This window comes from Dendronephthya gigantea, unplaced genomic scaffold (assembly GCF_004324835.1).
Source record: "Dendronephthya gigantea isolate DGI-Jeju-01 unplaced genomic scaffold, DenGig_1.0 000031F, whole genome shotgun sequence".
NCBI classification, from domain to species: domain Eukaryota; kingdom Metazoa; phylum Cnidaria; class Anthozoa; order Malacalcyonacea; family Nephtheidae; genus Dendronephthya; species Dendronephthya gigantea.
This window is the reverse complement of record NW_021163041.1, coordinates 2,055,987-2,081,942: the sequence shown is the minus strand read 5'-3', so window position 1 is coordinate 2,081,942 and position 25,956 is coordinate 2,055,987. Positions and strand designations below refer to the sequence as shown.

At 36.2% G+C, this 25,956-nt stretch overlaps 3 protein-coding genes across 6 annotated transcripts; 2 read left to right on the top strand and 1 right to left on the bottom strand.

Annotated features, from left to right (window-relative positions):
* Positions 1 to 390: 390 nt before the first annotated feature.
* LOC114524599 (sodium/potassium-transporting ATPase subunit beta-1-like) lies at positions 391 to 5,218 on the bottom strand. Of its 2 annotated transcripts, none has more exons than XM_028545734.1 (6): positions 4,880 to 5,218; positions 3,244 to 3,381; positions 2,299 to 2,388; positions 1,732 to 1,913; positions 1,405 to 1,482; positions 391 to 1,299 (listed from the first exon to the last, which is right to left on the bottom strand). In XM_028545734.1, exons 1-6 carry the CDS (start codon positions 5,013 to 5,015, stop codon positions 1,066 to 1,068), a joined length of 858 nt encoding a protein of 285 aa, XP_028401535.1. In that variant the 5' UTR covers positions 5,016 to 5,218; the 3' UTR covers positions 391 to 1,065. The 2 variants fall into 2 exon arrangements, with proteins under 2 accessions (XP_028401535.1, XP_028401537.1); XM_028545736.1 differs by lacking the exon at positions 4,880 to 5,218 and adding an exon at positions 3,489 to 3,692.
* On the top strand, positions 4,546 to 12,296 carry LOC114524679. The gene is made up of 14 exons (XM_028545829.1): positions 4,546 to 4,566; positions 6,247 to 6,313; positions 6,607 to 6,681; positions 6,809 to 6,856; positions 7,324 to 7,378; positions 7,738 to 7,827; positions 9,781 to 9,844; positions 10,014 to 10,080; positions 10,260 to 10,337; positions 10,411 to 10,471; positions 10,883 to 10,963; positions 11,392 to 11,434; positions 11,651 to 11,726; positions 11,938 to 12,296. The coding sequence occupies exons 2-14, from the start codon at positions 6,247 to 6,249 to the stop codon at positions 12,294 to 12,296; spliced, it is 1,164 nt and encodes a 387-aa protein (XP_028401630.1). The 5' UTR covers positions 4,546 to 4,566.
* Positions 12,297 to 13,220: 924 nt separating this feature from the next.
* LOC114524528 (unconventional myosin-VIIa-like) lies at positions 13,221 to 25,359 on the top strand. 3 transcript variants are annotated; one of them, XM_028545636.1, is made up of 25 exons: positions 13,221 to 13,398; positions 16,060 to 16,159; positions 16,635 to 16,766; positions 17,008 to 17,085; positions 17,592 to 17,713; positions 17,790 to 17,907; positions 18,090 to 18,218; positions 18,522 to 18,695; positions 19,011 to 19,238; positions 19,371 to 19,751; positions 20,092 to 20,170; positions 20,423 to 20,520; positions 20,672 to 20,733; positions 20,882 to 20,941; positions 21,309 to 21,459; positions 21,907 to 21,960; positions 22,430 to 22,544; positions 22,635 to 22,721; positions 22,940 to 23,052; positions 23,256 to 23,371; positions 23,523 to 23,589; positions 23,676 to 23,792; positions 23,934 to 24,017; positions 24,184 to 24,306; positions 24,935 to 25,359. In XM_028545636.1, the coding sequence occupies exons 1-25, from the start codon at positions 13,391 to 13,393 to the stop codon at positions 24,977 to 24,979; spliced, it is 2,841 nt and encodes a 946-aa protein (XP_028401437.1). In that variant the 5' UTR covers positions 13,221 to 13,390; the 3' UTR covers positions 24,980 to 25,359. The 3 variants fall into 3 exon arrangements, with proteins under 3 accessions (XP_028401437.1, XP_028401436.1, XP_028401435.1); XM_028545635.1 differs by lacking the exon at positions 13,221 to 13,398 and adding an exon at positions 15,444 to 15,788 and having other exon boundaries at positions 25,033 to 25,359; XM_028545634.1 differs by lacking the exon at positions 13,221 to 13,398 and adding an exon at positions 15,444 to 15,788.
* The last annotated feature ends 597 nt before the right edge of the window (positions 25,360 to 25,956 follow it).

The following is a 25,956-nucleotide window of genomic DNA, read 5'->3' as shown; positions in this document are numbered from 1 at the left end:
GCACAGGGCCGCACAGAAAATCTTTACAACCCGAGTAAAATCCTTATTATCTGCCCTTACCCCTGCCAAAAACGTCAGAAGTAGCATAATTCAAAATTTAGAGTGGGTTGAGATTTTTCACAATATTTAAAATATTTGCATTATTACCTGAACTTAAAAAGCACATGAACTCGATATTCCTCTTTTATGGAGAGAACTATATGTACTTCCAACAATAAGTAGGACTTTCCTAAAGTGGCCTTGCTTGACGCCATTATATGAGAAATGCCTATTGTATCGGTTTTGTATTCTCCAGCGAGTTTGATTAAACAACTTAATAATGTCGACATAACAACTAATCAACTTTGAAAAGAAAAACTCAGACATATCGTATCTTAATCACAAACGTTATAACAATTTCAAAAATGTAATTTCTCTTGGGTATAATTTATTACAAACAATGAAAATGAAGATTTTCCGTAAATGTTCAATACCTAGCTTTCAATAAGTCACTATATTAATATTGATATATCAGCCACCGTCCCACCAAATATGATCAACGACTACATGTAATCTAGAACATTCTGGCTAGAGAAATACTCCGTTCCTCACACACGTTTCCCACAACTACATAAACTATGTAGAACAATCATTTAAAGAAAAAGTCTAATCCTGGATGTACATGAAACAAACAATAAAAACGAATAAACTAATCTACAATAAATACATTTGTAAATAAAAAATCATGCACTGAATTTAAATATTTAACTTTAATATTTTGGAGAGTATCAAATCACGAGAGAATCATTAAAAAATATTTGAAACTGGACATCCATGCGCACAGAACAGCGCAAATACCTTAATACAGGTTTATAAAAGCTATAATTACTCCATCATTCTCGACAGACGTCTTCGACAAATCCATTGGAGTAAGTAATTTGGAGCAACGTGCTAGGAAACATCTATGGAAAACCTCAACATATATCACACTATAGTGATTAGACAACACTGTTCAAACAAGTAGTAACTGTTAATATTAAAAGTAGCATAACTAAAAGAAGATCGCTTTAGACGCGATTTCGACGTTTAGGCTGTCGGTGGAGCGGCAACAGTGAATTCCACTTGACCATAAGCACCTTTCCTCAGTTTGTAAGTTTCACTTAATTCGATATTATCCGCAATAGCACTACATTTGATTTTCACACTCCCCTTGTTACCGCTAACCTGGATTGCAGCAATTGGTGTTCTGAAACCCGATTCTCCACGGAATGGCCAAAAGCTGATTGGAAAGGCTTCGGCTTCACCAGGGTGGTACGTAATCTATGGCAACAACGCCAAATTAACAAGCTTCGTGTATTGACAGCCAATTAGGATAAATTATTAAATATTAACAACCTTTACAGTGCAATACAAACGTGTACATACCTTAGTATTTTTATCACCATCGCATCTTAAACCAATAGACTTGCTGTTTGAGGCTGGTTCTGGTTTCCAGCCATATATCTAGAAATAAAGTCATTGTAGGAAAATGTATCTCTCATTAAATGTGATAAGCCCTTGATAATATAAATTTGAATATTCTATCCAGAAAAAAACACTATTACAAATATTCGTGCGAGTATTAACTGGGGGTTTACAATCCATTTTAATACCAGTGAACTGTAGTAGTAGACCTAGTTTACACTGCTAAAGTTTTCCTGAAAGATTTAAAAATAAATGAGTGGGTGAAATGACTTCGTGAATTCCACTAACCTTAGACAACCGAAGATACAAACATGGGGATCGGTCGTAGTATCCAAATCCAGATGCATGATCTGGTGCACATGGACCTAAGCTTGTAAGATTAAAACCACACTGCTTGTCTTCATTTTCTGGGCGATAACCGTCACCAGCTACACATTTTCTTTTTAAATAACACTGTGTATCCTCATATCCTAAAAAAGAGAAAAATTAAAGTTTGCAATCATTAAAAATCACTTTTGTAATAAAATCGAAATATCACAAACTTATCTTTGTCTTGTGTTAACCTATATTTTAGCTTTCAAGATGTTCATCTTTTGGTGTTGCTTTGTTTTGTAATTAGCAAGGTGTTCATGTTTTTTGAATATAAATTCACAATATATATACCCACAGATTCTACAGTAGCACCATGGTGTACTTAATTAATCAATTCACTTTCTTTATTTCTCTACTGTAAGCTTTTTGCAAACTGACAGAAAATTTATGCATACAGATGACAAATGCATTGCTATTAGAAGAATTATCCATCCTTAATCAGCTTCACAGTGGATTGTTAAATATGATATAAAATACACCTACCATCTAGAAAGTCATCATAACGCTTTTTAATGCTCTCTCCAACACTGCTATTTTTCCAAGAGCCAATTCCATCAGGATATACAAGTAGCACTGAAATACAATATCCTTTTAGTTTTGGTACAAAATATATCAAGTACACAAGTCTAAAAACCTGAAAATTAGGGTCATGCACAGGTTTAAAAAAGCTTTGAGCAGCTTGGTTAAAACTTGTGCATTTACTGTGTATAAGTTGAAAAAGAAAACTGAAATTTGTAACTGGTATACACTCATTTGGGGTTTCCTTCTCAGATTTTCTTTATTGGACATACTCATAAACAATGTAGTGTTTTGCTATACATTAAAGGCCTATATAAGAGGAAAGCAAAAATCACTAATCCATAGTAGCCTTGATAAGCTAATCACTGCTAATGTATTAATGTTACATATGGTTACAGACAAGTGTCTGCATTTTTTTTGTCTGGATTTTAGCTCCACAGTTTACATACAGTTTGAAAACTGGAAACCCACACTTTTTGAGCTAATGAAAGGAAGATGCAGGAATTACTAACACTTAGGATTTACTAATACGTAGGATTTCAAACAGTGTATTGAATGGCTTGCAACAATTGCAAACAAAATTGTATATACAATTAGTCATCAGTTATTTACTATTCTTGCAACCCTACTTTATCCCACTGTGATGTCTTGGAAAACATTGCCCAAGTCTTTAAATGAAACACAGAATGTGTTTTGAAATGCTTCTTGTGGGGTAGGGCATTCGCAGATCAGAGAAACATGAATGAAACAGTTGTAATTCAAAAACAGACAAAACAGGAATTATTCACAACAGGGGAGACTTCTACTCTTGATTCAAATTTAACATATACAAACCCGTTTATTTTTTCAATGTTTCAACAGTTCAATGTTTTAACATATTTTCATTAAAAAAATACCAGATCCACTTACAAGGTTTATCAGCGATAAACGAAGTATACTTTGGTCCATCTTTAATTTCTGGCATGGTCGAGAAGGCAATCGCAAACATTGCTGCGAAAAATGCTGCCAGGCAGGAATAATACACAAAGAAAAATAGACCAATTTTACCTGTAGAGAACAGAAAGTAAAAAGTTTAAGCAACTTAATTTGAGTATAAAACCGCAAAGGTTATGAATTTATTTCTCCCACATAACAGCTGCATAGTCACCACATACCCCAACTTTCTGCATTTCTGCCCATAACTTCACCCTTCTCTTTGTTGTATAGGAAAACTCGAAAATTATTATACATAATTGTTCCTTTTTGTTTATACGTTAGCTTTTCTTGTTCGTCCATTTTGAAATTTAAACGGAGCAAAGTTTTAAAAATAAACTACAAAATACGCTTTCCCTTGGGATGAAGACGGATGAAGAGTAAGGCACGCTAGCTTCCACCCATAATGCAATGCGTTTATGTTAATAAGCGGTAATTTTTACGCAATCAACATATGCAATTCTAATTTGCGTTGGGACAATAAAACAGCGAATAAATCTTAAAATCTTGAAACATAAAATTCCCTATAACCTCTGTAGTTGTTCGGTATTTGTGAATTTTAGGTTATAAAGGCCAAAATTATCTTCCTGTGTCTGAAATGTAACAAAAATTGGAAAGTGTACATAAATATTTAGCAACTGGTTTTTGACCTTCTCGAAGTTAGACATACTCGTCATAAATATTCGTCATATTTTTCAATACACAAAGAAAAGAAACAATGTTGTAGAGTGCCGGTTGTAAAGTGCCATGCATCATCCGCCCTAATACTCTTGGTCGAATTTACTTCACCACCGGCGCATTGAGGTAAATACAAGCTCGGTTAATATTACTGGAGGGGCAGAAAATACATCCAAGGGCAAGGTAGAAACTCAAAGCAATCTACTCTTACACGTTAGTCTTGCATTATATATAGTACCTGAAGCTCAAAGTCAAAGCTCCTCCTAATGCTACTCGGTACTCCCAGCCAGAGCCAGGTATGTCCCTCCGAGCACAGTGTATGTAATTACTTTTGGAGAATGGAGAATTTCGGAGTGTCAACTTTTAGGTCCGCGTTGCAGCGAGAATTTGGTAAAGATTTTTCTTTATATAAGGCAAGGCAACGAAACTATCACTTTACGGGGCTTTGGCTTTACTAAAACTCATGTTGGCAAGCAGGCAAAGCCGAGGGCAAGAGTCGAGGGCATCCCAACCCAAGAACGAGATTGGCAAAAACTATTGAGTCCATTGGTCTATTGCAATACAGCCATCATGTACGATTAGGTAACTGTTGATGTTAAATTTTCCGGCTTATAAATATTATCCAAAAAAGCACTTTGAGCTGTGTCGCAGTACCGGCTAGTAAAGGCGGCTACGCTGTAGCTTACGCTGATACCCCAAAGTAACAAGTAGTATCATACCCGGGAGCGTGAAGCACTGCTGACTTCGAAAGCAAACGCCAAGCCCAAGTGTGCATATGCGATATATACGATAAATGTTGATTATTGTGTTTCATGCTACAGCTATGTCGGTCTACGCGGTGTATTGCAGTGCATTTCATAATATAGCCATTAAACGCTTGAAAAAATAAACTTACCCCAACTCAAGGCAGTACGACCCATAACTACAGCAGGTTCATCTCCTTCTTTATTGTAAAGAAATTTACAGAAGTCAGCTCGCAGTTGTGCGAACTGTTCGCCTTTGGTCGGCTTGGCTTTCTCTTCCCGTTTCATGTTTAAATTTTCACTCTCCCTCGTAAACTCGTACGGATACACTGCCTAACTATTCGCGCGTTCCCAATGGCCAAATAGAGCGAGATATTTCCTGACAATATAATTATGAGGAAAAAGCTCTTACAAGACCACGCAGGCCAACCGACTTCAGCAAAAGGAACGATTTCCCAACGAGATGAATGCTCTGTAATTCTAGACGGCAAATATCATATGACATATATGTCAAGTTCGTAAATAATTGAACACCTTATCAGGATCAGCTTTTACACGAACATATAACGACCGGTCATTGGTCAATCAATATTACACGCTGTAGAGACTTAGCATCCAGCAAATATTGGACACTGATATAATATCATAATACGTTATTTGGTGTTCATATATATGGCAAATTGCACAATAATTTTCAACGATCTAGTCTTTGCTCATGTGTCGCAGGTAAACTCATTAATAAAAGTAATTGAATAGACACTCTTTTTGCGTAACATGCCCAAGCCCCTCGAGCATGACACTGGTTGTCCTTTCATGTTTCATACTCATACACTCATACATATAAGTCGGCCTAGTCCCTAATCCGTACAAGGAGGCGGAACATCATAGATTTGTTATATCTATACGGCGGAAAGACCTTTGGTACGAAAGCGAACCGGGTGATCATGATTCATGAGTGGTGGCCAACATACCTTTTAACTGCGCCCTATTTCCACGATCCTGGACGCGCTCGTTCCTCCTCTTTCTTTACCAGTCTCCTCACTAGTCCGGGTATTACGAAAAATTCGTGTCCGGCCAGAGTGAACGTAGCCTTAGATTAGTGTGACCAGCTTGACACAATTTAGTGAATTTTAGCATTTGAACAAGGTTTTAGCTTGGAGGTTATTTAAATCCACCTATTTTCTTACTTGCCGTTCTAATTTCGTAGATCTCCTGCAAGTGCCTGTCACTTGTCCCAAATTAAGGTGATCATTTCTATTGTAGCAAAAGTTGTCAAAGGTGTTTCCATTGATTTAGAATTATAGGTTCAGGTATAGACAAACTGACAAAGTAATTAGTCCATTTGACCATTTCGGCTCATCCTGGTCTCTTGTCCCTGAGTCTTTGGACTTGTCGTTTAGGCCTGTGGCCTGGGGAGGAAAATCAGTGGCGGGAAAAATTGATTTGGCCGATTGAATAAATACCAAAATACATGCAACAATACTTTTTTACTGTGCAGGTTTCCTTTTTATTTATAAAGATGACCGCAAAAAGTGTTTCTTTTCGAATTGACGTTATTCTTCAGAGTGTCAATGAGTTACGTCAAGGTTTGTCTTTAAGTTATGAAAATAATGCATGAATTATAAACATACTGATCAGAGTTTTGCCTTAAATATGATTAACTTTGTAATTTGTTGTTTAGTATTTTTCCTTAACTAAATATACTTTGCGATCAATCTTCGGATTTCAATGTAAACCTGTGTCTGTGAACTACTGATGCGAATTTGGCTGGTAACAGCTGGGCAATGGCAGGGTTTAGTTTCGCAGTATCGCCCGTCAGAACTTCATGTCCTGTTTTCGAGTCTTATCTTGCAACGTCAGTTTCCTATTTTATTTTCAGAAAAACAAGCACTGGAACAAAGATATGCAGAGGAAAAGTATCGCAGCAAAAATATCGAAATAAAGTTGGAGCAGGGTATATATTAATGCTGAATTAAATGCCGTCATACAAATATGATAAATGAAATGATAGATAATACATTTATTATGGAGTAAATTTTATTGAGTATTGATTACAATTAAAATGTTTCTTCAATTTTTAGAGAGAGTAAAATTTTGCCAAAGTCGTGACAGAAATTCAAAGATGCAAGGTATATTGTATATATTATTTTCATCGTTCACAAAAGACCTTCAAAATACTTATGTAGTGCTGGTGCAGTGCTGAAAAATAGCTATATAGTTCCTCCAAGCTAACGCGATTAAACTCAAGCCCATATATAGTGATAATTGTTACCATATAGTTACCATATGATATGAATTTATTTTGTGATATTACCTAGGCTACTTTCAAGAGATAGGCACTGAAAATCTCAATGCTACATTCGTGGCTGTATGTCCAAAATTTCCGTACTATATATAGTCTTTATATGCATGTGCATGCTTCACGCGATCATACGCGATCGACGCCTATAATTTTAGATTATACAAGACCTCGTGGAGGCCGCCCAGGGTTTCAATTGTTAAATTGAAGTCGAGTATCTCGAAGTATAATATTAATAACACTATGATCTTCTATCCAGTCATGAAACCAATAATAAGTTGTGCTTTCTTATAATAGAAACTGTAAAGCTTGCTCAACAGAAAGTTGCTCAAACTGATAATCAAGCTGAAAGGTCAGCATTTTTTCGGATAAATAACGTGCATGTCAGTTACCCGAAGACAAACGTAATTTCTAGGCGAAGTGAAAACTGCAAATTATAATGAAAGACTAATCAGGTTAAGCCTTTGATGTGATGCGCTTTTTACCTCGCCTAGCTGGGATAACTCGCTCCATGTAAACAGGCCCTAAGAGTATAGTTCTCTTGCATCTTCCAAGTATATGAGGTCTAAGTTATGCCCACCCCATCTTAAGTTTTAACAAATTGGAAAGAACACAGTATTATTCATACTGCATGAACAGTGTTGTAAATTTGCGCTGCATGTTTGCTAGTTTCCTATAAATCAGGGCCAAGTGATATCTCTTATTTTGAAGATTAAATGAAATAAATGATGCCAAACAAAAGATCCTTGCTGGTTTGAACGAGAAAATTAAAATAGAAACTATTCAGCAGGAAAATGATGCGTGAGTAAATTTTAATGACAAAACTAGACTTTAAAATCTTCGATATGGTTACTCTAATCATATAACACATTTATTATAGCACAAATTATGCATAGATTAAGGTAAATTTTTAGTCGGTATACCTTGTATACTGCAGGGTGCATGTATAAAAAACAAAACAAACTTATTTAATATTCATATTGTAATTACGCACAATCAGCGCCGCCGAGAGGGGGGGGAGCAGGGGGGCCGTTTTCGGGTAGACTCGACCATAGTAGAATACGCCATTTTTGGCCGGACTCGATCATGGTCGAATACACCATTTCTCGGCGGACTCGACCATGCTCTAATACGCCGTTTTTCAGACTCCAGTACACTCGATATGGTCGAATACGCCATCAGTTTCCAGCGAACTCGACCATGGTCGAATACGCGCCATTTTCCAGCGGACTCGACCATGGTTGAATTCGCCATTTTCCGGCGGGCGGATAGGCACTAACGAGAAAGCACTAACGAGAATGCAGAGTTGACTGTCTGACTGAATGTCTTTTTTGCTGTTTTACTGCTGTAAGGTTGATGAAAATGCTGATGATAAATGTTTGATGTTGATGAATGATCTCTGCTATTGTTTCTTTCAGAGATTCAGTCATGCAGAGACTAGGGAGAGTATTCAGGGGTTAATTAAGGTGGTTTTTAGTCGATATATTTTTTTTTCGAACCATATCTGGCCCATATATGTTTAATAGCAGTATTTTTTTGTATGTAAAAGAAAAATTTGAAAAAAAAAGATTTTGGAAAGAACCTAAAAACACCCAAAAGAGATCATCCAGCTCTATGCCACAATCTAACCGGTGATACAACCAGCTGCAATATACCAGCATAGATTACAACTACGAAAGGTGCAAGGACAGTTGCTATAGGAAGAACTCCCCCCCATAACTCACATCTTAACGGCCGCCGAAGGGGGAGATGCACTACGGCCCCCAGACCATGATGTATGTGCACCTAACCGTTACGTCTCAGTGAGAAACAGAGTGGGCTGTATGCCACACGCCTAGCGCGTCATAGACGAATCAGCTACAGTGGCAAGCCTTGAGAGCGAAGATAAATTTAACGTATTTAAGCTTTTCCTGGTCTCGGGGGGCGGTCTCTAACAAGTATATGCACAGAAAACGACTAATAAGGCACACGCTTGGAAATGTCAAGACTTAAACGCCTAAACGTTTTTTAAGTGTTTTTAGCAAGAAAATTTAGTGTATTGATATTCTTTTAGAAATTTTAGTATTGTGAAACAATCCCTGCTAGTTTTTAACGTCCAAATAGTCATTTTCTCGAAAGGAAACTCAATATACATGACTGAACGGCTTAGTTTATTAAAATGTTTTGTTTATTTTGTGTTTAGTATACGCCGACCATGGTCGAATACGCCGTTCTCCGGCGGACTCGACCATGGTCGAATTCGCCATTTTTCGGCGAACTCGACCATGGTTGAATACGCCATTTTCCGGCGGACTCGACCATAGTCGAATTCGCCGGAAAATGGCATTTTTTGGCCGACTCGACCATGGTAGAATACGCCATTTTTCGGCGGACTCGACCATGGTCGAATACGCCATTTTTGGCCGGACTCGATCATGGTCGAATACGCCGTTTTCCGGTACACTCGACCATGGTCGAATACGCCGCAGTTCGGGTAGACTCGACCATTTTGTTTGTAAAACTTTTGCACAACGCTTTAAAGTACTTTATGCCTCGCAGTTATTTAAAGCCATGACGTCATAGGGCCCCAGAAAAAAATTTTGCCCCGGGCCCAAAAATTTCTCGGCGGCCCTGCGCACAATATAGAACAATAGAACCCCTAATTGTAATTGCATGGTTGCCTTTTTTGATACACCCCATGTACAACAGAAGAAATAACGGGATCCAAAAATTCCCTTCCAGAGAATGAAATTGAGATTTTATGTCTTACTATAGGAACGAATTTCAGGTAAAATTGAAAGAGCTAACCAAATTTTTCAGAGACGCTAAAAGAACTTATGTAAGTTTATTTTTCCACCCACGGTGATGTATTGTCCTATTCTCAGATAATACAGATTTTCTATGTTGAAACCTACCTTATAAACTAATTTCACAGTTTTCATTGCTGTCTGGTGCAATTCATATAATCGGTGTGGTTGAATTCTCACGTATGCTTTTACTTATTGTAGTCTCAAGGCAACCTGACAAAGGAAACTAAAGAATGGAAGGATAACATGGATACAATAATAAATGAAGGTGGGATGGTAGACTGTAGAGCGCCTCATCAGAATGAAATTACAGCTTGAATTAATTTGAGTTATAACTCTACAATATAATAGTAGTCTCATAACCAGTTTCTTGTCTGACCCTGGCGAGATATAGGAGTGAAAGAACTCGTTATTAATGCGAAAACATTAACTTTCTATTTTGTATAGCTGAAGCGAAAACAAACGAGTTAGAAGATGTGACAAAAGCTTTTGAAAATCTTTCAGTAGACACAAGTAAAATTAAAGGTATATAATATTTCCGAAACTATGGGCATATTGAACCTAAGAAATAGGACTTCTGCATGCGTTTTCTTTGTAGATCTGGTGGGCGAGAAAATGGGACACCAGGGATTAACGTTCATGGAATTGAAGGCTGCAATGTAAATATCATTATCAGACAAGTAAATTATCAACATCAATTGTGAGAAAACGTAAAGTGTAATTCTCCCGAAGAAGGCTCTTAGGTCGAAACGTGGAGAAATCGCATTGTCTATTGTATGTAGTTGTAATTATACCGCATTTGATGTTGAAACTGAGACGCTGCCACGACGCCGCGCTGCTCCCTGGTTTCTTTGAAATATTTACGTAACAAAAGCCAATTGTTCTGATAGTCTATACCCGTTTGTTGCATGGTCTTATGGGTTGCCTCGTTTTTCACGATCTGCACGTAGTTATTTGAAACTGCATTCTTATATAATTAATTGAATAATAAGTCTTTTCATGTATGTACATGTAAGTACCATACCCTTTGAATTTCATACAAGTTAGCTTTAAATGAAAGACACTTTTAGCGATCAACTGACACGAGCACAGGAACAACTCCAGAAATTTTTGAATTGGCTCGAATCATGTGAGAATAACGCAGTTGCAGAGTAAGTTTAAACAAGATTTTTGAATGTATATTATATTGTAGTGCACGAGGGAGACTAATTATATTCATGCCATTCATAAAATAAATTAATGCATTATCATAGTGATTGACTCTTTACTTGATTTTAAAGATGATGTCCAGCCGTAATGTATAAACAAACGCTTTGTTGTTTACATTTTTTTAAAGTATACACGTCTGTCTGCGTATCTCACACACTATTGATTAATCGCTATATGCTTTTTACTTTTTAAGCATGAGCTATAAGCCTATATAGTCAGATAAAGTCTGTGTACAGCCGAAAAACCTGCAACATGCGAAATTTAGGAAGTTTGTTGGCCCCGCATTGTTATGAGCAAAACAGATGCGCAAACCCGACTGTATGGATATTACCTTTTTGACAATAGGGTAAAGAAATAATTTATGTTTTAGAGTACAGCATTTTACAGTGGAGCAGGAATGTGGCAATGGAAGGGTAAATACTTTCAGACAAATACAACCAACCTAATTGCGAGTACTTTATATGATTTAAATATTTTTCAAATGTGAGAAAATGCTAGCTACATAGCTTTCGCTCAACTTTCTTTTCATATACGACACGCCGACATCTCAGAATTGAAGAGAAATAATTAAGGCAAATCGTTTTTATTCGTCTTATTGTTTTTATTTGTCTTCTTCGTTCTTTAAACAGATGGGAACTGAAATGTCTGACGTTACTGTAAGAAATATAACTCTTGGACCAACATCGGAAAAAAATTTTCCCAACGGTAAGTCGAAGGCTTTCAAGTTTCAATAGTTCTTGGTGTATGTGACATACACCATTATGTGTACATCTTTCATGATCGATCAGGCTTGTGATGGAATTAGATTTAATCAAGCATGTAGCAGAAAACAAAGCATAGCGTAAAAATGTGGAGATTTCTAATCACAACATTTCTGCATATATTATGATATTTATATCAAGAATTTTTTTTACAGGACAACATTCATCCGAAACTGAATACCATGAGACGAAAGAAAATGACTCCATCCTAAGAAACGACATCCAACCACCAAAAAACGTTGACCAAATGTTACGAAATCCTCACCAGGTCCTAAATCAGAATGTCCATGCACCGGAAGTGACTCATGCAGTCCTTGAAGATGAAGATAACGTTAATCAAGACGTAATGAATTTCCATAATATCCTAAATCAGAATGATCAAGGAAATAACCATCACGCTGTCTCAAACCAGAACAAGTGCATGCCAGTCACACGCGCAACTTCAGCTCACTCAGTCTCTGCTGTCAACTCCCCTTCTTTCTTTATTTCTCTTCCATTTGGTCGTACTCGTTAATTACTCAGTTACGTTTCAAACTTCAGTTATAACTTTATAAGTTTGTTGCTGCATGTTGCTTGTTTCCCAAACGTATACGTGATTATGAGTTATAACTATTATATTTGTACCGAAGCGACTTCATGCAAATTTTGATCCAAGTTTTATATGTATATTTTAAAGATATGTTGATATTGTTGATATCGTTTAATAAAAATATATAATTATTATCAGTGCGTCATTTCCACAGGACAAATCCTTGTGCAAACTATATAGGTTTTGCGTCGTTTTTTCAACTAAGTGAAAAATCACCAATCGTTCTTGATTCACTTTTATTTACATCTATAGAGAGGACTATCTATAGACTACAACAAAAAGTTGTATCTTCCATCATTGACGGCAGGCATACTATATGTCATACTATACATAATACATTGCCTATAATGCTTTGAAATTAGTATACTAAAACCATACTTCTAATAATTTATGTTTTTGTCTGGCCATTTTATGCGTGAAAACGCGTTAAGTATTGCAACAAAAGAGACGATTTTTAGCTACTCGCCATATCTATCACAAAAATATAAAAAAATCATTGAATATATAGGTAATCAGAATACAGCATTTGAAATTTAGAATAGTACTTGCTAAGTTCTTACTAAACCTTATTGTGGAAATTTTGATTCATCTTAATGCCTAGTTGGAACCGAAGGGTCTTTTTTATGCTCTTTTATTAGTCTATATACTATAAAGTACAAGTAAGAACCTTCGGAGTCGTTACCATTGCATCAGGAGCGGAGAATCATAAATCAAATATAGTATTAACATGTTTGACAAAGGTGGGAATCTGTAGAATTCCACTTATCTATTTTAAGTCTTCTGTGTTGCGTTACCATTGGTGATTGTGAATATTGGCTTCTTTTTAATAAAGAGAACTGTTGGTGCCATTTGTCGTGAAACGCAGCAGTGATTTTCCGCCCACGACAATTCGTTTTTTATTGACATCGTCCCTCTAACACATCTTGAATGATCAGATTGGTTTATTTGCAGCTTGATTCGGCTTTAGGAGATGAGAATTGCCGTCAATGCTGAGGTGAACTTCGTTTCTAAGTGGATTAATGTACCGGTATGTATATCCATATCTTCGTCCGTAGGAATGCGTGCTGTATTGTAAATAAAGTACTTTTGTCTTTGATTATGTCTTGCATGCCTGATATTCAATACATATATATACTTTATTTACAGTACTGTAGTAGTAATATACCTTGAACGTGAATTTCTGTGCAAGTATAATGGCCGGGTTTTTGTCATCAATAATCACGCTTTAAGATCTCATAACTCTTGATGCCAACTTTTCCAATTCTCACTTATATTGTGATTCAATGAAATATGCATGACTAGTGATGATATATGTTTATATACCGATTTTGTAACGGGGGCTCAGAGCAATATTTCTCATTTGAGGTAACCAATCACCATATTGGTTTTATAGCCTGGAGGTATATCAATTTCCATAGATTTTTGGAATTTCCAATGATTAACTTTGCTGCTTCTTATATTTTCGTTAGCGGTTACTCGCGCTTCTCATCTTTTTATATCATGCATGCATGTTGTGTCAATTGTATCAGAAATACAGAACCTCTGCATGGATATGTTAATGCAGTAGTTAGAAACATATATACTCCGGCCCGCCTTATTCTTGATCGGAACAATTGTTTGCAGGAGGATTCTGACAAAATTTCGTAAACCTAAACATGGTGACCCCTTGTGAGCATGGAGTTTGTATAAGTTCAGAGTCTACTATAATAAATACTTAATTTGAATAATCATGCTAAATATACTCAAAGCTCCCGTTGCGTGACTGTCCTACGCAATTATATACCATTCAAACTAAATACAACATTGTCATTGATGAACTATATAACTAGATTTACATTATGTTAACAGAAATCAAATAGTTCTTTATAGAGATTGACTTAAGGATCTTTAAATATTTATAGACTTAATTATAGTTCAGGCTTTCGAGGGATCTCAAGTATAATGGTTGGGGTTTCGAAAAAAAGCTTCCCTAACTTATTATAGAATCATTAAAAAGCATAGATATAGAATTAATAAACACGCAAGCCACACGTAACAATTTCTCGGTCAGGGCCCGAGAGGAAGCTTCAAACATTGAACAGGAGGCGAAATATATTTTATTCTCCCGAGCCTTTTTGTTCCTACCCTACGGTCCCTACTCCATTCTCAGACTCCACATTAGTCGTCGAAGCCTACATTAATTAGTCGGGCACGCGAGATTTTCGTTAACCATATGGCTATACATGAAGAGCATTTTGATGCTCCGTGGAAGTAATTACGGTGCGGGTATAAAATCAGATAGAACAAAAAAGACTGAAAACTTCGTTTCTTTCTTTTTTGTTTGTGCAGTGAAAATGAGGTGGTTGGGGGTTGTGATTTGTGAAACCTCACGAACAACTGACAAATTGAGCGCGTTAAGCATCAGTTGCTTCCAAAATGTTAAATGTTATCAGCACATGCATGGCCATTATTCAATTTGATAAAACTAAGCAACCCCCGATACCCGTCAAGTATAATTATAATGAATACTAAAGAATTGTGTGCTAAAAGTGACAAATACTGGGACTACAACGTTCCAGAGGACCTAATTATTGAACAGATTTCTCTGCCCCATCCCCAAATTAGTCAATCGCCCTTATGTCCATGAGAAAGTCACCCTCCCCCCCAGTCAGTCACCCCCGAAAAAATAAATTTGCGCCTTGGAGGATCGAGTCAGAGCCACATGCATGGAATGTGTGAAATTTGGGAAATTTGGAAAATGATCTTGAATTGAGGAGCGTAACAATATTATATAAATATATATATAATTAAACATCGAATTAAAACAGTTTTTTGGCAAGCACGACAATGATTGAAATCTGCCAATTGCGTCAGCGTACATTTTTACTCTAACATAAACAAATTAAACTATTTAAAACACGAAGACTTCATATCGAAGAATTCTACACTTGAATTTAGCTTCAAGAGTAATATTGTTATAGTAGAGAAATTTTTTAGTCGTGTGGTACTTGTGTATCCACAATTTCCTTCTCTATAATAGAGAAAAGCCCTAAGCCATTGGCATTGCATGTGTGCGGCGCTGACGAAGTTGTCGGTCATTGAAGAGATTGTTTCCAGCATTGTGATGTTTGGTATATCCTTTAAATCTTAAGTGTTAATCCTAATACGATACATAAAAAAATGTTATATGTCATCCCTCTCCTTATTTGTTAAACTCTTGAACGAAAGTATTTCTCATTCCCACACAAACATAGCCACAACTGAATACACATTAAGCGATATTCTTGGTAAAGACGTCCATATCAACAATAGTCTTAATTTGCTCTTGTTATCTTCGTATATTTTAACATCTCAAATTGTTTCTGATCTGTCGCTGTTGTTTCAATATATTATGAGATTCAATTATTGGAGTAAGAACAGCCCTACAAAGATTCACCGGTATGTTAAACTGATGACTGTGGTTAAATAAATCATTAACTTGAGTGAAGCATATAATGGAATGCTGTATTATGCAGTATTGTAGCACTATACACCACCTGCTATTGGTCTGTAGATCGTGAGTAATACGAATATATAGGCCTGTTACTAATATATAGGCATGGGCGACATGCATGTCTCACGATCATATGGACAAGTGTCCTTACGAATTGAGAGAGGTTACCTCGTTTTCGGTAAGTTGAAATGTATAATGATTACATTCTGCTTGTAGAACTAAACGAGAGGATGAAATTTGGTATTTTAAGTCAGCGAATGGAGACGGTCTTCGTATTCCAATAAAAGTGAAACGTCATGATGTTTTGGATATTCAGGTATAAGAATTCACACAAATAATACCATGATTTCTAAATTCCAACCAGCGGCGAAAAACAAAAAGCCAAGACACTGGCGGAACGAGGAGAAGGGGTGGCTGGGGCTTCCTTTAGCCCCCTGTCCCCACCCTACTACTTTTTTAACCACTTAAATATAAAGGAGCGTTAAACAGTGTCAGTAACTGACAGACATTTTCCCACCAGACATGCTCGGCGAGGTGTAAACTCTATATCCTGAGCGCCTGAATTAAGTAGGAGCCTGCCTACACTCGAACTCTTTGAGCATATAAAGTTTCTTACATCTTGCTAATTAATATGCCATTGAGGAAGGACTTTTATTTACTCGTAATTTTTTTTATATACGATAATATATATAGTGCCAGTTCCATCATGGGGTCACTTTCAGCAAATGTGCTTCAAATTATGAAGCATAGTATGCAGCCATGGCATACTTTATTCAGTTTATCTGTTTCAGACGCCGAAAAAACAAACCATGTTCTTTTTTGAATTTGCTGACAAAGAGTTTCCCAGGGGTGTAACGTACCAGCATTCTACAAAAAGTCTCAAACAACCGTTGCTTTCTTCATCTGACCAAGTTGACCAACATGTAAGTGAACCATAATTGAGAAAAAATCATTAACATTAACACATTTTTTACGATGATGGATGCATCACAATTCTTAGTTTTCTCTTGCTATTATGAATAATTTATTCAGTAGGCGATCCATTAGTTAGAATAATTTTCACAGCTTTATGTCTACTATACAAGTCCTGAATAATAGAAGAGATTAAAACTTTAAATTTTATGATTATTTTATCAAGGCGAATTCTTAATATTTTTATCTCAGGTCGCAATCGTATTGTGGAACACTATTTTACGGTTCATGGGGGACATGTCAGAGCCGCGACACACCTTCTTGGATACGGTATGTTCATCATTGAGTCGCCTTCACTCTCTCTCTAAGTTTGTAGGGTTACTACGTATACGGGCTCATCCGGCATGGCCAATAAAGGATCGTGATGCTTCGTCTATGGGCGGAGTGTTTTTTTGGTCTTTATATACCGTGCTGTATCGACCATATCATGGTCGACATACCGTAATGTGGCGACACCCTGTGGAGAAAAATTGTATCAATGTTCGCTTCTGTTTCAAGTATGCTTTACTGTATAAACACAACTTTGGCGCATAACCTGCATGTAGTAACGCACTATCATTCAGCCTAATATATCATGCTACTTCCCTATCTTTTTTGTGCATAAACACCCAATCTCGTTTCCCGGGCGGCTGTAATAAATATCTGCTGATAATATCTTTTATTCAGATAACATCTAGGTAACTACTATAACCAATATCATATAGTAACGTCAGTGCATCTTCAGCTCGAAAATGGCTCATCAAAAGCATGTTTAATGTTATATGTTTCCGTTGTAGTCTTCATTGGAGGCAGATACGGCAGGTGAAAAAGCAAACCTCTTCACTTCCAACAGTTGGATGTCAACATTTGATAAGCTACGATTTATTATTGGTTTAGGAATCAACCGGCCACATTTAAGGTATTCCTATATCATCAAAAGAAAAAGAGTATTTGAATATTACTTACACGTCCCGTTTCTAATTTATTTTTTTCAGAGATGAAATTTACTGCCAACTTTGTAAGCAAGTCACAAACAATCCTTCAAAAACCAGTCTATTAAAAGGATGGGTTCTATTATCGTTATGTATTGGCTGCTTTATGCCGTCCACAAAGGTTACTGTGATTATCTCTAGAATACAAATAATTCACTTTACTGTAAACGCTGTGAGTGTACATGTGAGATATTACTGAATGGTTGGCAAAGTGGCAAAGGGCTTTACTGTTACGCAAGAAAGAAACTGAAATTTCAGTTTCAAAACCAGGTTCATTAAATTCACTATTTATTCTGAACACAGGTTGGGCAAATTGTGATAGAAATGATGAAGTGTGGTCCAGACGACTATGCGAGTTACTGCGACCAGAAAATGACGAGAACCAAAAGAAATGGTTCGAGAAAACAACCACCCAATACTTTGGAATTACAGGTGCAGCTATAGCGTTCTCTCTTTTGCATTTTATTGTGGGATCGTTTTAACTCTCAGGTTATGAAAAAAAATAAAAAACTGGCCAGGGCCTTGATGTTTGCAAAGAAACTTCTACATATTTATTTCTATTCATAGCAACTGTCGATGCACCAAAACTGACATGAGCTGTTCAAACTTCACTAATTTAACTTGATTGATGCTTATGCATAAACATTCATTTTCTATTCTGAATATTAAACACGTGAAGTCGTGATTATTTCAATTCTATCCAATCAATAAAAAACTTTGTTCATAATATTCTAGTCAGCCCAGCAACTAGTATTTCCTGTGGTGTTAGTCGAATTAAATGATGGTAGAGAAGTTTATATCGAAGTCGACTCCTCAACAACAGCAAGAGAATTATGTGTGGACGCTGCAGACGAGATGGGCTCTGATCATAACGCTGGATATGGAATACAAATAGGCATGATGGGCAAGGTATATATCGTTATCTTTTTAGTTATTTAAGTCAGGACAAGTTTCCCCTGCCCCATGTGATTCCCAATCACCGACCTCACCCCAAATAGCGTTCTATAATTACGCTGCTGGATATGTATTTTCCTGTTATTTCTCAGTTTAAACAAAAAGCTTAAACAATTTTTAGTTCCTTTCAGGCTTCATGGCATTAACGCAACCTCTTTCAGGCACTTCCTATAACCACCTAAAAGTGGCAGATCCTCTGACATAACGAAATGTTTTTAGGCACGCCTTTGCACGCAATTAAGTGACTGTGATAAATTACCTCGTTTTCAGCATATCAACCTTGGTAGTGGTAGTGAAAAACTAATGGATGCAATATGGGTGTGTGAACAAAGTGCTAGAGAACTGGGATATGAAAAAGATGAGATACCATGGAAAATTTACTACCGGAAAGAAGTTTACAATCCATTAGAAGAATTTGTTATGGATATCAGCTGGACTGACTTTGCATATAACTTTGTCGTTAATGGCATCAGAACCCGCGTAACTAAGTTAAGGAGGGTATGTTTCAGTACTGAAATCAGTGAAGAAACCATGTTTAAATAACTACAACTTAACTGGCAATTATCCAGTGCATTTGCATGAAAAAAGTCTATAGGGTCAACAGGATGATAGACAAATATTCCTCTTTAGCGATTCAACAGTACAGAAAAACTGACAGATGAGAAGAATATTCCAGAAGTTGAACTGCAACGCAAGGGATCCGATGCGAGTTCAATAAGTCGCCCAACCTTGTCCAGTTTCTCGTCCGTAGGATCATCGAATGATTTTGGTTTACCATCGCGCAGTGACTCCGGCGCAAGTGATATGTGTAATGTTGAGTTTGCTTTAGAAAACAATAATTCATCACAGAACGTTGAAACAACATTAAAACAAATATGTGAACCATACAAAGATAGCTCCAGAGATGTTCACACCTTAGAGGAATTTGCCCGAATGAATTTCACCACTGGAAATTCTAACACAGAGTTGAATGAATATGACCAACCTGTGTATATTTGGTCTCATCAAACGGTAAAAACTTATGGCTATGTTTGGAATGAGTTTCACTAGCCTGAATTTTATGAAGCTATACCACTTTTCGCAGTTATTAACGCAATAGTTTTTATTTGAACACATGCACCCGGCAAGACAACGTCTAAAACTTCATTGGAACGGCTTATTTCATTTATACTATCTTTGTTAATTAATTGATATAAACGTGGCGACTGAAACACTATGCAGGGTAGATGGCATAATTTAAAAATGCCAATTAGCCCAAATTTCCCCCTACATAATTGTATATATACATGTTGTTCAACGAGCATGGTCTCAATAAAGTTATATTAAGAAAAAAGTTATATCTATTTTGCAGGAACCGTTGCAGGAACCTCTTCTACTTCGGTTACGTGACAACGAAGAGTTATCAAACCTTTCAATTGAAATGTTTTCTGATATCCTTTGTCAGATACAGTAGATGAACATCGTTCCTAGCCAAGCTATGCATCAGTTGCATTGCATTGCATTGCATGTACGTTGGGTCTCCGACTGCTTGACAAATTTGCATGGTATTCAGTATATGTCTTCATTTAGTTATTTTTGCTTGATCCTTACAAATAAAGAAGATGGCTGATACGATAAGGTAACTTTTGACAGCCTTCAATTATACATTGGAGAAAAATTTGTTTTCCATAACACCACTTCACCTATTCTTGTGTATATGCAAAAATGCACGAATGACAGATCTTCCAAGTATTACAAAATGGAACTTACAGAAAAAATATTCAGCCCAGCTGTTCAGCACGTGAGTAATCTAATCCTCCATGCAACGGTTCTAAAGTACTCACCAGTCTCTTATTGGTTTATTTGTTGCCCCTCCCCCAAGTATAAAGTAAAGTGAAACATCATGCAATTTAGCTGCGGAAATCTGTGAGCATTGAAATTTTCTTTCATAGGAAGCATTAAAGGATGAGCTTTATTGCGAAATAATGAAACAACTGACGAATAACTACGTCACGTAAGTTGTTTACTGTGATAGTAAATACTATACGACGTACATCTCACTGCATCAAACGTAAAAATGCATTCTGGTTTAAAAGCTACTTCTATATACACATAAAAGGGAATTATTTTTGAGGTCTTAATTAAATGCTATTTTTGTATAGAAAAAGTTTTCAACAAGGATGGGAACTCATGTTTCTTTGCACAAGCCTCTTTTCTTGCAGGTTGGTTCTTATATATAGTTTTGTGACAGTATACGTGCCCGGCCTGGTATAGACAACAGTATAGACTGTTAGACCTTGAAGGATAGACAGCCAAAAAATATCTAGCTTTTGTGGTCCATGTTCTACAGGAGGGCCTCTCCTAAGGAATTTCTAATGGGGGGCATTAGTTAAAAAGGGGGGCTTTTTCTGTCGCAAAGGAGTAGAAATGCTGATCGTGACAGAAGAGGGTACTCCGTGGAATTTTATAAAATAATATGAAAATAATTTGCGCTCTACAGACTACAGATGATCTTAGCTGAAACTACTACATCATCTTGAACTAAAGTAAATTATTTTTAAAAAAGTATTTAACTTCCTTCTTATCTAGTGATGACCTTCTTAAAGAGGTGATGTTATTTTGTGTGACGTGGAGTAAATACGAAAAAATGGCTATGAAATGCTTGACGTATCTACGCAAAACAGTTCAAACAGGCCCTAGACATTGTCCACCACATTTTGTTGAATTTTCTGCAGCGACGGTATGTTCATCATGATTGCATAGTTTCCTATCAATCAATCTTTGCAAGAGACTCATATAATACGCATATAAATAGAGCCTCTGGAATAATTCTAAAAGAAAAGAGGAAAAAAGAATGTCTTCAAGTAATTCGTACAAGTGCTTCAGAAAACTCCTTAATCAATTGTATCAGCTAGGCTTAGCTTTATGCCAACCATCCATATACTAGCCTGTGCCCCAGTCCATACACGGAAAAGTATACATACTTTTCCGTGTATGGACTGGGACACAGGCTATATATACCCATATACATGATTATAGGCAATTTGACATTTTCGAAGAGTTGATGATTTTTACTACATGTGAGCACCCGTGAGCAACACCCATGACCCATGATCTTCTATTCTCTCACATAAGTTTTTTACCTTGTTATTTACTCTTTAATTAATAGTAAATCTATCATCTTTAGAAACAATGCCAATCTATATTACACAAAGTATATTTCCCAGATTCGACATCAAAGGTTAGTGGTAGTAAAAATACACACAAAGAATTAGTTCCTTGGTTTTGGGTGCGAGATTGGTTTGACGTAAATTTATTTACAGGGTGTCTCAAAAAAAACGCAACCACTTAAATATGCAAGACATTAATACAGCTCTAAAGCGCAATAGATAAGCAACTCTGGGCATTGAAATGGCTCATAATCCTTCATTTAAAATGCTAAAAGTCATTTTAGCTGAACTATGGTGCAAACCCGAACAATATAAATATTCTTGCATATTTAAGTGGTTGCGTTCTTTTTGAGACACCCTGTATAGTATATATATATTGAGTATTTTTGTGCGTAACCAGCATCACTGCCATGTAACATTCGATTGACATTCATTTAACATTCTGAAAAGTACGAAACCGTTTTTGTCATGCACGTGAAATTATTGTTACTTTGCAAATCATATTAAACAATGCAAAACATGTGTTTGTCTTTATTTCAGAACTTCGAGGTTTCTCCTCGTACGAAAGTGAAAGATATTGAACGTAGCATTGTACAAAGAATAGGACTTGTAAATGGAACTGGATATTCGTTATTTATTCAAGTATTTTCAAAAAGTTAGTGCATTGATATATTTATGGGGATTTTCAAATCAGTTGATCCTTATTCATCCATTTCATTGCATGATGTTCTTGATTGACTTGCAGTTGTTGCATTGCATTCTGAAGATTTTATTTTTGATGAAATTCAACAGTGGACAAAAATAGTTGAAAACAGTTTACCAGAACCGGCAGGTGAGTTGAAGTTGCAGCGGTGGTGATTAACAACGTATCTATCATAGGACAATAATAAAGTATTTTCTCATACAATCAGGACTCAGGAGGAAAGCTTTGTTCATGTTGTATGCACTCTATAAAACATAGCTAGTGCATAAGTGAAAGATCCTATAATATGCATGGAATGGGTGCAAACCCAATACGGACGGAATCATATATTTCTATTTTCTCTTTAGTGTACAACAAAGCAAAAGGAATTCCTTATAAACTGATGTTCCTAAAAAGAGTGTGGAAGGAAATCCACCCGGGAAATGATCCTATCGCTGACGCTGTGTTTTTATATCCTCAGGTAAAGCTCGTTACCTCCTCGTGCACTTCATTACTATTCATATTTAATTAAATTCTGATATTCTCAGTTGCACGTATTTCTTGGTGGCCACCGAGATTGTCTACCATATTATATCATGCAATCAGACTATCAGATGCCTGTATTTGTTCCTAAAAATATAATTCCAATCCCATGATGAACTGTTAGTTTGCTTTTTTTTATAGGAAGTGTCTAAATATCTTCGTGGATACTACAAGTTGACAATAGAAGAAGCATCGTGTTTTGCAGCACTTATATTAAAATCCAAATTCGGAAATCGATGGAATTGCCCAGAAATCACGTAACTTCTGCTTTTCGTTAAACTACTGATTTTATCATAATTATACAGTAAAAATTGATATTATTCGATCGCTAAAGTAATTATTCGATAAATTATCTGATGGGAGGCCAAAAAGGTTAAATATAAAGATACTTTGTATCTTTCTATTCAGGCAAATGTTTGAAGAATTATTACCATTTCACATGATTGATGACCTGTTTCCTGAAGTATGGAGACAGGTACAAGGCTCTTTTCTTATATCACAATTAATATTTATTTATGAAACTAACTAATGGAAACATGTATGTTTTTAAATATTTTCCAGTATATCATTATGAACTGTCGAAAGATAACGTTTAATTCTGAGAATGAAATGAGAACTTTGTTCCTTCTCACCATTCAAAAGAACGAACGGTTTGGGTCAGCATATTTTAGAGTGGGGGTAGGTTTAAATATTATATTCAAAATTTATTCAGGAAAATTCAAAAGTATACTATGCTATATCGAAGTGCATACATTTAAGCCATACATGTACACGTATTTGGATTGCAATATTCATGGTGATTTATTAAAACGTTTATAGCAAAGACAATTTTCCGAGTCGCCAAAAATAGTCAACATTGGTATCAACAGCAAAGGCATTCATATCATTAATCCGAAGACAAAGGTACTGTATGACATGAATTGCCTAAACTTTACAATAAAGTTGTGTTGTTATATGTAGTGCCTATATTTACTACTCTGTGATGTAAGGGGGAGGTCTCGAACTGAACTTCATCTGACCTTTATACCCGAGGAATTTGCTTGATTTTTTAAATAATGGATTTTTTCAGGATACTATCCAAATGTTTCCCATCGAGAATATATTGAGCCATTTCAAGGACGGAAAAAGTTACACTTTCCAATTTCAAAGCAAACTGGAGAAACTTGACACCATTACATTACACACAACACAGGTAACCAAATAAGATAGATAACAAGGTTATATAAGATAGATCAAGTAACATTAGACACTAGTTTTCATAAACTTGCTATGTTTTTTGTAGCCGTTCAGTTTTTTGCTAAATATCTAAAATCAACCCAATCTCATAGTAGCCTATAGGAGCCCTTGAACAACGTCGCCTCAAATGTGGTATAATAACTGCCTAAAAACAACAAAAAAATCTTCAGGATGTTTCGACCTGAGGGGCCTTCGTCAAGAGAGTTGACTCATATGCATGTCGTAACGTCGTGAAAAGTTTTAAGGGAGCTTACGATTTACAACGCGGATTGGTCGTAAATCAACGTTTTCTTCGCATATGATATATTTTTGTTTTTCAATATTGATCAACGAAACAGGCATGAGGCATGCATAGGCTATAGCGTATTTTAATCCCTGTCGAAACGTAACTTGGATTATGGAATGCACTCTTTCAGAAAAAAGACGTGGTCACAGCTTGCACCACATTGCTTTCCCCATAAACCTCAGTGACAAAACCTAGCACGGTGAAAAATCCATAGAGTGTAAACCCTCAGGTTTCGACGGGCCTGTTTAGTCAGACACCAGGGAAATGAATACATGTGACATGTTTATTTTATCACTAGGGTTACGAAATCGCAAACATGGTTGACTCCTATATTCCTATGTAGTGATTAATATCACCGTTGCAAACCCTGTCTGATGTTCACTACATCGCACCCAGGTGCCTTTCAACACAAGATGTAACGAGACTGTTTACTTTTGAGGAAGAATTTCAAAACAAAGAAACACTACTTCCTTATTCAGTCCAGTTATGATTCCAGTACACAATGCATTGGAAAGCATTGTCAAATGAATAAGAATGAATAAAGTCATGATCATATCAGTGGATCATATATGCTACGCAAAATACGAAAATGCGAAGTAAAAATGTAACTATATATAGTATACGATGCATCCACTATATCAAATTGTAAAATATCTTGTACATAACACAGAGGACACTTTTGGCTCTGACCCTTTTGGAGGGTCACGACTTTATCATTTTCAATTTAGAACCCTTTTAAATGAAACGGATTTCAAGTTTTATTCTCACGACTCGCGAGCTGTGTAAAGATCCATAAAAAATATTCGGCACATACTTTTTTCATGCATGTGTTGAACTGAAGAAGGATGTTTCTCAGTTTGAACATAGCCGTAATCGTAAACCGTAAATGAAGAACGTGATCGGCATTTAAAGAGGTACTATATAGCTATGTTGAAAAGGTCCTATATATGTTGTTACCGGTGAGACTGAAATCGAAAGTTGCTCCCTGGTATTCTGGGGCACATGCCTTTTCTAACGGGTTGTATATCTTAATGAAATTGTAATATTTGGGCGTCAATAGTAATATATATATATATATACATATTGTATACAAATTTGTTTTTGTAACATACACTGATATAGTTTTAGTAATTTAGTAGACTTACATATACTGATAATTTTTAGTAGTTCTTAATAATATTTTGAAATTTCTCCACCTCCAATTTCTTCAACCCTAATTTCGGGCATTTTCGAACGTAAAAAGGGTGGCGCTGAGAACGTGGTTGTTTCTTTGGATATGTAAATTCTGACAGTTGAGGAGTGGTACAGAAACTGCAACAC